Raw genomic sequence first — 13,615 nt, 5'->3', positions numbered from 1 at the left:
CTACAGCAGGGCATTAGTGTTACTTTTCACAACTGATTTTTTTGACATCAAAAGCATCATTTGTGATTTGTTGGAACATGTTTCGTATTGATAGGTTCATACTAGCCTATCTGCCCTAGGGCATTTATAAGCCTAGCCAGAGTGTGTTTGGCTTTCGCCACCCATTTTAAATTAATTTTGCTATGCCCTTTTTCGAGGTTATTATACTGTGCCTCTGTCTAACAGTGACACGGAAGTGATACCTGGGATAAACCCACGATCTCCCATCAACTCAGAGAGTCAATGAGGGACTCTGCCTAACCTGGACTGGGATTTTATTCCAGAGTGAAGGGAGCCTCTGGGTTATGAATCTGTCCCTCCAGCATGTCCTATTTATTTCAGTGCTGAGGTTCAAGTCTCTCGAGCGCGTGGCTCGGTGGGATCTGGATTTTCTGAGGTGCAGCATGTCCATTAATTCCGGGTTGGACATGGCTTTATACGTCAGGCACAGATCGCCTCTGAGCAGGCGGTATGCCACTGAGTAGAGCTGGAGTTTCTTTAACCGGGCAGCATATGACATCTGTTTGAGCCCTTTGATCCTCTTGGTGAGGTACTTTTGGGGTCTTTCCAGTTGCAGGTGTCTGGTAAGGTACATCCCAATAGGGGCATTGTACTCAATTATGGGCCTGATGAGGGATGAGTAAAGACGCACGATGACATCTCCTGATCTAGATGTGAATCCCTTCATGATTAGGTGGGCTATATAAAATGTTTTTCTAACCACTTTGGCCACGTGGTTGTCAAATGAGAGATTGCTATCAACTTGGGTCCCCAGGTCCCTAATTACTTCTTCTGTACTTAATGAATTACCACCTATGTGGTAATTTGTGGGCACTTTGTTTTTGCCAAAGGGGGTGACTATACACTTTTTGGCATTTAGCTTGAGGCCATGGCTCTGGCACCAGTTGTCTGTTTCTGTAAGGCCCTTTTGGAGGATGCTTGTGTCGGCTGGAGAGTCGATTATGGCACCCAGTTTGCAGTCATCTGCGAACTTGGTCAGCCACAGTCCTTCCGTGTTGGCCTGTACCTCAGAGAAATATATACCGAGCAAGAGAGGTCTCAGGACTGAGCCTTGTGGGATGCCACTTGTAACTGGTTTGGAGTCTGACATGGCTCCAGCAATTCTAACCATGTGGGTTCTGTCCTTGAGCCAGTTTGCAACCCATCTAGTGACATAGGGGTTTATATTTAAGCTGGTGAGCTTATCTATAATGCCCGAGTGGGGTATTGTATCGAAGGCTTTTGCGAGGTCCAGGTAGGCTATGTGGACCACCTTTCCCTCGTCAATGGCCTTGGTGACTGTTTCAAAGAAATTGACCAGGTTTAAGAGGAAGGATCTGCCCTTAACAAAGCCGAACTGGGTAGGATCCAGTGTCTGTAGGTCCCCAATATCTTTATTTATGAGGTCCACGATGATCCTTTCCATAGCTTTGCAGACCAAGCTAGTCAGGCTTATGGGGCGATAGTTTCCAGGATCTGTTGAGCAACCACCTTTGTGGAGAGGGACCACTGTTGCTGTATGCCACTCTTTGGGTACATATCCTGTAGTAAGGCTGAGATTGAACAGTAGTTTTATGTTTGGGTTTAGCTCTTCTTGGAGTTCATGTAGGACGCAGCCTTGGACACCGTCTGGTTCCACTGATGCTGTGTTTTTTGCTTAGGATAAGGGAGGCTCTTACCTGAGCATCTGAGATGTCAGGGGGGCAGCACTCTGCTGGAATAGATATTTGCCCTTGTGGGGGGGGGGGGGGAGTTTGCGCTCAACCTGTCAGCTAGCATGTTGGCAATGTTTGTGGGTTCGGTGTATTTTTTGTCATTTTGGACTAATTCTGAGCATATCTGGGAATTCCCACCCAGGTTACTAACATAACTAAAGAAAGCCTCTGATTATCCTTGGTGTCCTGTGCAATTTTTCTCTCGAAGCTGGCCTTAGACGATTTTATGAGTGCCCATAGTTTTTTGCTAATACTGATCAGAGATGCCTTCCCTTTTTGGGATTTTGCTCTAACATGTAGTAGCTTCCTCCTTCTATTGTATAGTTTGTTTATGGCTGGGGTCCACCAGACAGGACTTCTGCCTTTGGAGGATTGGGTCTTGGTTTTATTTGGGATTGCATGATCCATGCATTCCTGAAGGTGTTCATAGAATGTGTTTATAAAGGATTATTTGGGATTGCATGATCCATGCATTCCTGAAGGTGTTCATAGAATGTGTTTATAAAGGATTCTGTGGTCTGGGCCGTATTTTCCACAGGCCCGGGGGCTTTGAAGGATTCCACCTCAGTTTTGAGGAGTGTGAAATTTGCTTTAGAGAAGTTTTTCACTGTGGTTTTCTGGGCAGGTGGTGGGGTCAGGATGTGTATATCCAGTGAGATTAGTTTATGGTCTGATCTTACCAGTGAGGGATACACTTCTGGTCTGGAGCATAAAGTCCCCATGTTGGTGATGATCAGGTCCAGTATGTTTTCCCCTCTTGTGGGAGTGGTAACAAGTTGTTCCATAGCATTTGAGTTTATAAATTCTAGGAACCTTTGGGCTAGGGTGTTGGAGCTAGAGTAATGCTCCCAGTCTATGTTTGGGTAGTTGAAGTCGCCCAATATAATGGTGTTTGAAGAGACCTTCATATTTTCCAGTGTTCTCAGGAAGGCTGAGTGGGGTTCCTGGGTTTGGGAGGGTGGTCTGTAGCAGGCTATAAACTGGAAGGCAGTTTTACCCACTGTTAGTTGCACATGGATAGTCTCTGATGCTTCGTGCTGTGCCACCAACCTGGAGGTGTAGGTATCTTTGAATATTGATACTCCCCCTCCTTTTGTGGTTCGGTCCAAGCTTTGGGACCAAAAAGCATGGTATGAGGTATAACCTGGTAGTGCTGGGGTGCTCTCGGGAGCCTTGAATCAGGTTTCTGTTACTGTACAGATATCGATGTTCTCCATGCTAAGGAGAGTTTCGAGTGCGTGCATCTTGAGGTTTAGACTTCTGGTGTTGAGTAGCATTACTCTTAGTTTCTTATCCCTTGTGATACCTATGGAGGTGGGTTTGTCTTTTGAGCCTTGCCTAAAAAGGCATTATGGGGGTAGCAAGAGCCTTTGCCAATATCCGAAAGCCCAGGGGTGACAGGTGCAAGCCGTCCCTAGCGAAGCATCATGGCTTGTCAAGCATGTCATCCCAGGCTGACAGGCATTGGATCCCCTTTGAATGACACCAATACTTAAGCCAATTGTTGAAATTGATCATCTTGTCTTCATATTGTGGCATCATTCTTGGTGAGGGTAAGATACTACTCAAGGTCAGGGTCATACCGGCCTGGGCTACATGCTCAGAGAGCTCCTCTGTCTCTTTTCATGTAGTCCAGGGAGGTACGTCTCAGGTCATTCACACCAGTATGGACAATGACTGAGTCATATTTGTACTTGCCTTGGAGTGACCTGAGTGCTTGTGTTATGTGGCGGATCCTAGTGCCCGACAGGCAGCTCACCGTGACCTTCTCCTTGTTCAGCCTGGTGAGTGGGACGTCACTGTGCCTGACGATCGAGTCACCTATTACAAGTGTATCAGGTGTGTTGTTTAGCCTTAAGGGCTGTGACTGTTTGGCACACTGGCTTTGTGAGCTATGTGTTGCACGTGTTTTGTTTTGGGGTAGCCGTTGCTTAGGTGTCTGCTTTGGAGGTCTCTGCTGCTTAGGCAGATTTTTATTTAGAGCCTCCGAGTATGTTTTTGTGTGTTTGTGTTTGGTTTGCTGTCGTGGTAGGTCTATGTGAGACTGGAATTGTAGTGAGTGTGGTTTCCTTCTCCTCCTGACTGGTTACACCAGTACTGAGTTGAGAGAGCTTAGCCTCCAGTTTGGCTATATGGTTGCATCTCTCATGTGTTGGAATTTGCTGGGAGGAGAGGGTTGTCTGTGTACATGAGGCAGTTGTAACACTGCTTCAAGATTCCCAGATTCACCAGCTGGACCGGAAAGGAGATTGACAACTGACCTTTGGACATGCTAGAATAGTATTGGGAATTCCTTTATAATTGAAAAAAAGGGCCAATGGGGAACAAGGTACTCAAGGGGAGTTTGTGAGGGTGTAGTGCTTTTAATTTTTTTAGTGCTGACTTGTATAATTGCTTTAGTGAGCAAGTGCCAGATAACTTAAATGCAGTGCGTTACAGGTAACTTAAATGCAAAAATGACAAACAGTAACTTTCTTTCAAGTGAAACAAGGAAATAAGTACAGTAAGCAATGCAGATATCACTAGGGATCCACAGAAGCGCTGAAAAGCCGCGTTTTAGGTGGAATTAGCTTTTCAGGAAAATAACAAGCAAACAGACAACAAGCATACAAACAAGATGATGAGAATGAAGAAGATGATGATGAGAATATCATTAATAATCTAGGTGAAAAACCTCTGGTGGTGTTCAAAAGTGTACATCTTTCAAAGGTTTACTTGAAAGAAAAAAGGTGGCATCTGGACTAGGTGATACTTTCAAATGTGGAAGATGCACCCAATGTTCTTTTGTGATTGATGCCGAATTTATTAAACTTAGTAATTTTGGTAAAATCACTATACACAAAAAGTACTATTGTTGCACCAAGGGGGTTGTATATGTTGCATCCTGTACAGGTTGCGACTCTTACTATGTGGGTAAGACTGTCCGAGCTTTAAGACAACAGATCTATCAACAGTTGATATTAACAAACATAGGGAGACCAACGCCTTATTTAAGCATATTAAATTATATCCCACACACTGTTTCAAGTTTTTTATATTAGAGCAGGTCAACTTGGGTACAAGGGGTGTAATTTGTAAGGGGTCAATGATTTTCTTGAATTTTTAGAGCTCAAGTGGCAAATAAGTTTAAATGCATGTGTGCCACCTGGGCTCAATGATACAATTTCTATTAGTTCTATGTTAAAACTACAAGCTGTTTTTTATGTAATGTTTTTAACATAAGCTCTATTTTTGGGGGATCAATGGATCAATAATTCAGTTGTATTATTTTAGTGGGGTGGTACTTTTTTAGCATGGAATGATATCTTTTTCTAACACGAAATGACATACTTTTTTAGCAGGTAATGAAATTTTTTAGCAGGAAATGACATCTTTCATGTTTGACTAATTGTTGAGTAGGGCAGGCTATTTAAATCAGCATTGTGTGTGTTATGTAGTTCTGAAGAAAATTTTCTGTACTTTGACGAAAGCGCTAAACTCTTATTGTCGTGGAATAAAACTGTTGGATTTTTATTTTTGGTGCTGTGTTCTTGGTTATTTACTCCATTCAGCTTTTTCTAGAGGAGGGATTATCAAAGTTATCAATGACCGAGCATTGCTGGTCTGCCATACAGAAATAGAACATACCTTTCTGCTGGATTGAGCTACAGGGGCTTGCACTGATTCAAATTATTCATTGTGGATGGTGCAGTTGTAAAGAAGGTATCCAGCTCATACATTGACCCCCCCTTATGTCTCGTGTCTCATTTTTCTTTTTCTCCCTTGTCCTCCCTGCATTTATGTAGTTTTCCTCTGGGTGCTCTGGTTTCCTCCCACGTTACAAAAACATGCATCTGGAATGTTTCTCCCGGGCCTGTGCTGAAAATTGGCTTCATTCCAAGTTGGACTTTCCGGATAACAAATGTTAAATAAAATAAATAACATCTTTGGGACCTAGAAGAGAAAAAAAATTAAAATAAAACTGAGACAAAGAGCTTTCTACATCTTCTACTGAACTGATATATTGCGCTAGCATGCGGACATATGTGCCCCACTCGTGCAGTACAGTACTTTTCAAAGCCAAAGGCAGACTTATAAAGTTACATTATACAACTGCATTATTTAAGAAAGGTAAGCAATGTCTTTCTTAATGGGATTGCATGTGATTTTATAGAAGCAATAACCCACTCCTGAATGTGGTATCACAGGAGTAAACCATGGCTGGCTTTGTTTGATCAGTCAGGCTTTCCCTTGTGTTCAAACCACACCAACCATGGATAAATCCCGTGATGCGGACACACAGTTGAGTTATTGCTAAAATTGCATCAATCCAGCAATCCCTACTTGGGCATCATCTCTCTCTCTCATTTTGCTGCCTGCAGTAGGTTATACGTAGACGTGGTGGAGAATGGGTCAGTCAGATTCATGTTGGCTGGTTGTGATATAGAAAAGGGATGGTCGTACACTTTTCATCCAAGAACATTATATGGCTAGGGAGGGGCGAACAAAATATAATGCGACATGACCATGCACTTGGATTCGTATTCCATTAATGACACTGTAGTATATAGCACAACAGTGAATTTGGGGTTGTCTGCAGCCCAAAAATACTGTTTTTCAGCTATGATGATAAACTGATGACCCTTTTGTCTAATTCAGGAGTGACTTGGATAGAGTAAAGATTCTTTAGCAGTTGACAGCAAAGGATAGTTGAGTTCTCCCATTGCCCTTGACAAATTTCCCTTAGTCATGAGGCCCCAGGTCTTTCCTGAAAAAAGGGGCTGCTATCTTAGTGAAATTTACCAAGTCAGCAAACTGAATTAATGAAACAGGCAGCTAAATGGATGGTTAGGAAAAGGAATGTGCATTATAAACATTTCATATTGCCATTCATAGTGTAGTACAGTCACCTTAAAAGGCTTTTCAGCACTGACAGTGTTGTATAGATACTTGTGTTAAGAATGTCATATAATTTAATATGATGATTATAGAGGAATTAACCTCTGTGACTAGCTGTGTTTGTGGAATAAAATATCAAGTTTGCCATTCATTCATTCTCTTTCAGGACAGAACCTCTAAAGCAGTTAATGGAACACAGTCAGATTTGAACTCTGCCAAAGGTATATTTCATTTACATGCTTCTAGAGCTTGATGACAAAGAATGATTAATATAATTGCATGTTGCATATATATGTGTGTGTGTGTGTGTGTATACATGCACACACAGGCAGTATTATAATATACTGATTTGAAATTTTTTTTTGCATGTAGAGTTCAAAATTTGAAATGCTAGCTGTAATAATCTGCACAGTTCTGTAAGAAACAGTATTAATAAATGGACGCTTAGTTGTTTTGGAAAGAGTGCTAGTCAGTCTAATGTATGCTAAAAAGCTGTTGACTTGAAAACAATTGGTGTGAAGGCATACACAGAACAGTGCTGTTTATGCACATCCAGAGTTATGACAAAATGACTGTCTCCCCAGGGTCAGTTATTTTGTTCCAAAAGTTTTTTTTTTGTGCTCATTTGTTAAACTATTAAATAACATTGAATTCAGAGGTGAAATATCTTGAGTTTTGTTGTCTTGTGGCTAAATATGACTTCAGTTGTACCAAATCCGATTCTGTTTCTGTAATTCAACACTTGTTCATAAGTAATGTAATCACACAGGCAATCGCTCAGGTTGTGCTTGCTGCCTGAATTGTAACATGGTTTGTTACATGTCTTTCCTATACATGCTTGTTCAGAAGTAATTAAAAAAAAAAAAGTTTGACCTTGCAGTCAACTGACTATTCTGAAATGCATATAGTTGAGTGTCTCTCTGGTGTTTGCAGAATTTTAATCAAAGTGAAATTTGCACATTCTAAGTTCAAAATGTGGAATTCACAAAGTCCTTTAGAAATTGACTTTATGTATGTGGATGCCAGAACTTCCCAAAAGGGTGTCAAACATTTAATAACACAGGCGAATCTGAGAATTGCTTATTGAAAAGAAACTCCAGACGGTTCTGGAAGGACAGCTAGAGAGCTTGGGATATTTACAGCAGTATCAGGAAGCCTATAGCATGTTGCCATAGCAGCAGCTGTTGACTCATGCTCATGTTACAGTCTTGAGTTTTTATGTTCACAAGAGGTGGTGGGGTTTGGACAAAGGCCAGTATACATTTAACAAGCAGTGGCCGACCGGATGGACATTACAGGGAAATAGTTGACAACCTGGGGGTGTTGTGAGGGCCCAGTGCTGCTGTAGGAAATATAACTGTTGATAACCTACATTTTGGGTATAAGTAAATCTTTATGTATTTAATGTCCCTACAAGCAAAACAGACAGATGTAGGGAAGAGTGATAGTCTCTCACAAGGATAAAGAAACTCACATGAACACACTGATCCACTCACCCACCAATAGAGAAAGCCCCAAACACACACGCACACCTGCTCAGATGCACAGACAAATTCACACAGATATATACAGAAATGCAAACACGTGCAAGTACATGCACAGCTCATCAGTAAAACATTCATTGTTGCTCCTTTCAGTTAGCTTTGCACTCCGGATGCTTTCAACAGCTTCCAATATTAAGAATATCTATTAACTTGTGCATGTGACAAAATGTACGATAACCATTTTCGTAGAATATCCAGATTTTTGCCTTCCATATTTGGCCTGTTCCTTATAAAATTTGGGATTTTTCTGGCAAATCACTGAGGATTAAAATCATGAAGTAATAACATACTTCAGTTCCAGACTTCATATCCTTCAGAAAATGTTGCACTAAGACAAATCCGGTTAGCCTAGCAACTTTCAAAGTTTATAAGAACAATTTTTACATCTGTCCCTATTTCTGGACATGCATCCCCCAATTATTTTAGGTTTTGTCCAGATTTCTCACACTATAAGGTTGAGAGGTATGACACACACACGTGCATGCACACGCACGTGTGTATATCCACAGAATGAAAGAACACCTCAGCAGTATTTCTTTGTTGATAACCAGTGAGATAATTTCCCTAACACCACTTTCTGCCTTGATCTTAAAGTAAATTAAGCAGGGTGTGATGACCAAGTTATGTACATTTGTAATAATTTATCTAGTTTCACAGAGGTTGTTCTAATTTGGTTTGTCTTTTTGCCTTTTCCCGGTTAGGGGTCGCCACAGTGGAACTCCGGTCCGCTAATGATTGGCAGTAGATTTTTTTATGTTGCCAGCCCGATGCCCAACCTTCAGCAAAGGCACGCCCATTCACACATGTCTTTCGGAGGCCACTCGACGTTGCTCTAATGTGCACATGTAAATTACAAATTTGTTTAAGCTGTTATGATAGTGTGATTAAACAATAAAACAGCATTTTTAGTAGCCAGCTAGAAAAGTCGAATAATGTAACCAAACGGCTTTGTAGGAGGTGCATTATTTCACCTGCAGTAAATAGTGTAGGTATACCAGAAGACAAAGCTCTAATAATGTGTTATCATAAACATAGATGCAGATTTGTTCTGTTACCCTCCGTTTCTAAAACAAATACATTTTTGTTTCTATAATTTGTGAACAATTTTTTGATGTAGCGAGTTTCAGGATACACAGCATACAACTTCTAGCATTATGGACTCATCTTAGGCACTGCTTTTTCTCTCGCATACATCCAGAGCTTTTATACATTCTCTATACAATGAGGGATCTGACTTGGCAGTAGAAGGAAAAACCCAAGAGTTTGTGTGCAAGAGCAGTAGAAGTCACAAAACACGCTGCAGAGCAGGGAAAGGTGGTGGTGTTTGGCAAACAGTGGGAGATGTAAGCTTAAAGTATAGTGCAATGATGCCCCAGAAGGCTAGGAAAGTGACAAATGTGCTTATTTACCCTGTTCTGAAGTTTTCTGTAATTTTGGTAGGATCAGAGTACTAGGCATTTTGTAGGTAGAGTTGAGGACTTGCTTCCCAGTAGCGAAGTGTGTTTTTGGTCAAACAGCATAGTGATTTTGTATGAGATTTTAATTTATAAAGTTCTTTGCAAGATATGAAGTCAAAGTGGTAATAATGGAAGCAAATGATTGGTTAAAGCCAGGGTACTTGAAAAGATTTGGGTGATGCCTGTGTCACTGGTGTTCAGTAAGGCAAAAAAGAGCTTTCCTTGCTGTATTTCAGAGGTGTGGTGAAAGCGGATGTGTTTGGCTATGCTAATTTAGAGGACTAGACCAAGAAAGCAGTTCAAAGTATGACAATTTTTAGAGAATGGTCTTAATCACAGCTTAAAAGCATCTAAGCTGTACTATTCAGTGGTCAGATGATTTTTAAAAAGTGAAAGAAGAATGGAGTCCTAAAGGAGAGCTCCATAGTAGAACCTCTTGAAAATTGGAGTAAGCTGTCCATTTCATGAGTGTGAAGAGTCTTAAAGTTTATGTAACTGTACTGAAATATGGTTTTAGCCCTCAGATACAGATCTATAAAATCAATGTCCTCCTCAGCATTTTGTGGCACTTGGGTAAAGTAATATGCCACTCACTGTGATCTGTTTCACATTAGCAGTGATGATTTAGTGCAAGTACCCTGTGCCGAGTTGTAACTACCAGATCTTCAAGGTAAGGCAATATATTCTTATTCATTTAAATATTCCCCCAGAAGGTGACAGTATTCCAGTGGAGTTTACAAACTCTTCTGTCTAGGCTAGTGTTCCATAGTCAGTACTGAAGGGCATCCTTTCAGGAGAAGTGCCCACATTTTTTTCTCATTTCTTTTAGCCATTGCACAATTACTGATAACTCTGCTTGCAAATTAGAAACCTTTAAAAGTGATAGGTTTTCCATTTGACTCATTCTATCATTGAAAATTCCTATTGAGAAACAGCTGCCAAACCCATATGAAGAAATTACATTTTATTTAAAAAAAAATAAAATAAATAACCTAGTGAGGCTTGTAATATTTCTTCCAGGCTAACAACCAGAGTCTTGGACTGTCAGGACTTAACTGAGACCACCCTGATCTACTGCTTTTGCACTTTGAGGGAGTTCCTTAAAAGTGAACAAAAAAAAAAAAAAAAAACAGCATCAGGAAGCAGAGGGTATTGTGTGTGTGTGTGTGTGTGTGTGTGTGTGTGTGTATATATATATATATATATATATATATATATATATACACACGTGTGTTTGTGTGTGTATATATATATATATATATATATATATATATATATATATATATATAGATATAGATATATATATATATATATATATATGTGTATGTATATGTGTGTAAGATGTACATCTTTTACCAAGGACTTACTCCTCTAGTTAACCTAGAATTATGCCACATCCTAGGCGCAGAGAGTCTCCACCATTCATTTTCAAAGCACTACCCTGAGTCACCATCGAAGCCATAGTTAGTTGCAACCAGGTCACACCATATATTAAGCTCCTCCACTCTCTGTGAGTATAGGTTGATTTTATAGTATGTGTGTTCTGTTAAGTCACATTGGTAAAAAGTAAACTTTCTGATGTATTTTCAAGGCATCTTCAACTGAAGAGGGTAAACATTTGAGTGATGAGTTATGTTTCCGACATTGATTGTAAACTGTGTGTGAGGCAGGGTGGGAGAGAGTGGTGGTAGACTGAAAATGGCATAAGAATGAGTAGTGGTCTACAAAGTACAGCTGGGGACTACTTTTCAACTGTCACACTGATCTTACAATGGCATTAAGAAAGGTGAGATTGATTTTTTCAAAATGTGCCGTAGTGTGCAGTAATGCATTTGTCTTAATTCTATAAAACAAAGTGTAAGATCATGGTAATATTGCAGAGCTTTGGAGAAAGTGTAAACAACAAGTGGGCCGTAGAGCCACTGATATTTGTGACTGATAAGGCACATTCATCCCACTTTGAGGTCATTTCCATTGAGTTCAGCTGTAGATTCTAGTAAACAGGCAGTCTGCAAGCTTCTTAAAATTAGACATGTGTTTGTCTCACAGGTTCTGTAATGTGGCTTTCGTTACATGTTTCTTAATGTGTGCTATGAGTATCACAACCAGACTAGTTATTCATTGTACTGCAGACATCATCCTAGTATCCATAAAGAATTTTCCACTTTCTGTCTATAAAACTTTCCCTGGTGGATGTGATGGCATCCCTAGGCCTCATCTCAGATTGCAGATTTTTACAGAGGCTTATGTGAGTGCAGTTTGGTGGAGACATATTTATGTTCATTTCATAAATTGCAATGACATACACATACCTGTCTGGTTGGTGTTGGCACTGCAGCTGACCAGACTGCTCTCTCTAGGATAAAAGAGGTGGTGTTTGTTTTTTTTCCAGTGCCTCAGTTGCTACTTAATACCAGGTCATCTGGGTTCAGTTCAAGCCTTATCCCTCTGTCTAAGGAGCAGATGATTGCGATTACTCATCTTCATGGAAAAAATTGATCGGCATGTTGATTACTTTGGGTTCGTGTCTGTGCTCAGCAGAGGGTGGGATTTGCTTGGGGTAACCTGACTGCATCTGTCTTCACAAAAAGAATAGCAAATGTGACCACCCAGCAGAGAGCATGTTGATGGCTATGATGGCAACGACAGTAAATAAGGTAGAGTAGGGTCAGTGTTATAGGTGTAGAGATGCAGTAACAAGATCTTTGGGGGGGTGGGATCCATGACTGGATGATATGGCAGGTCTGATGGGTAAAATTACTTTCTGCTATGGTAGAATATTTTAATAAATCAAAGCTGAACATTGTTTTCTTTAATATGCAAATCTTTCATTTAAAAAAGTATATAAACATGGCAACTTTAAATCAGAATCATCTGCTACTGAAAGTGACGTACATCTGATGTACGTCATTCTTCACTTATTGTAGTCCATATAGTCTCCAGATTTCTGTTAGCTGCATTAGAGATTAGCATATGAGAAATGGCTGGTAATTAACCAGCTGCTTTAAAATTCTCTCTCCAGTTTGGAAAAAAAAAGGCAATTTATGTAACTGTTTGGTTTGTAAGTGCAAAATGTATTTAGGAAAAATAAACTTTATTTTAGGTTTCCTGTTCCAGGTAACATTCTATCTCAATGTGCATTTTCAAAAGACTCAGATTTGAAAAAAAAAACTAAAACAGAGATGCAAGGGAATGGATATTATATTGATGCTTGTATATGCTTTATTTCCTGTATAGACACTGAACCAATTTCTTTGAAAAATTTTAAAAGGCGATCACAATTTTTTGAACAGCAAGGTAAAGAAAAAGAGCTGTATATGTTGTTGGGCAATTCCTCCATTTTTCTAGCGTGGAACTTAATGTGCTTTGGTGCTCATTTGTAGTTTTGTGCTTTTTTGAATCAGAAAACATTAATTTATTTTACTTTTGCAGGGCCATCTTGGCTTGCTTTCAGTTCATTGGTGTACCTCTGTGGTAATGGGCCTTTGTGCTTCAGCTTAACATCTGCAACTCAAATCAATGATATGCTGTTTTATTCTTTTCAAAATGGACAAAATTTGGAAAAAAAATGATGCACAATAATTTTTGCTACAATTTAATTTTTTGTTTCAAAGTTGAAGAACAGCATCTCATTGGTACAGAAGTGTGCTTGTGTGCAGTAGTTTCTCCTTCAGTTTTTTCTTTACTTCATCCTTCATAATTATCCTTTAGAACCCTTCAGAAGTGTCCTGATTTCTGCACATTCTGAATTGTTTGTGAGCTTTGGTTTGATGGAGCGAAAAAGATGCCTTGCTTAGATCCACCAGAACAATTACTTTTGTAATATTTCATGCCTTTTTGGTTGGTATGGTTCTGTGGCAAAGCAACTCGTATTTCATCTGGTAACATTGTATAGAGTGAGTAGAATTGCAGTAGAACAGGCATGTGATGAAAGTAGTAATAGTAAAGTTGGTTTCGTTGTCCAGATAAAAGTATATTAAGA

General features: G+C 39.9%; 1 protein-coding gene across 11 annotated transcripts in view; it reads left to right on the top strand.

Moving 5' to 3' along the window:
* LMO7 (LIM domain 7) overlaps positions 1–13,615 on the top strand; it is a 921,898-nt gene that overhangs the window by 720,774 nt on the left and 187,509 nt on the right. For 9 of the 11 annotated variants that reach the window (XM_044071726.1, XM_044071729.1, XM_044071730.1 and 6 more), the window contains 2 exons: positions 6,799–6,853; positions 12,871–12,930. In XM_044071726.1, the coding sequence (XP_043927661.1) occupies positions 6,799–6,853; positions 12,871–12,930 (115 nt within the window). The remainder of the gene's footprint in view (positions 1–6,798; positions 6,854–12,870; positions 12,931–13,615) is intronic. The other 2 variants (XM_044071732.1, XM_044071727.1) reach the window with 1 other exon arrangement.

This window comes from Protopterus annectens, chromosome 5.part0 (assembly GCF_019279795.1).
Source record: "Protopterus annectens isolate FY-2018-M chromosome 5.part0, PAN1.0, whole genome shotgun sequence".
Lineage (NCBI taxonomy): Eukaryota > Metazoa > Chordata > Ceratodontiformes > Protopteridae > Protopterus > Protopterus annectens.
Note: the sequence above shows the minus strand (reverse complement) of the source record. Positions and strands in the feature narration are given on the sequence as shown.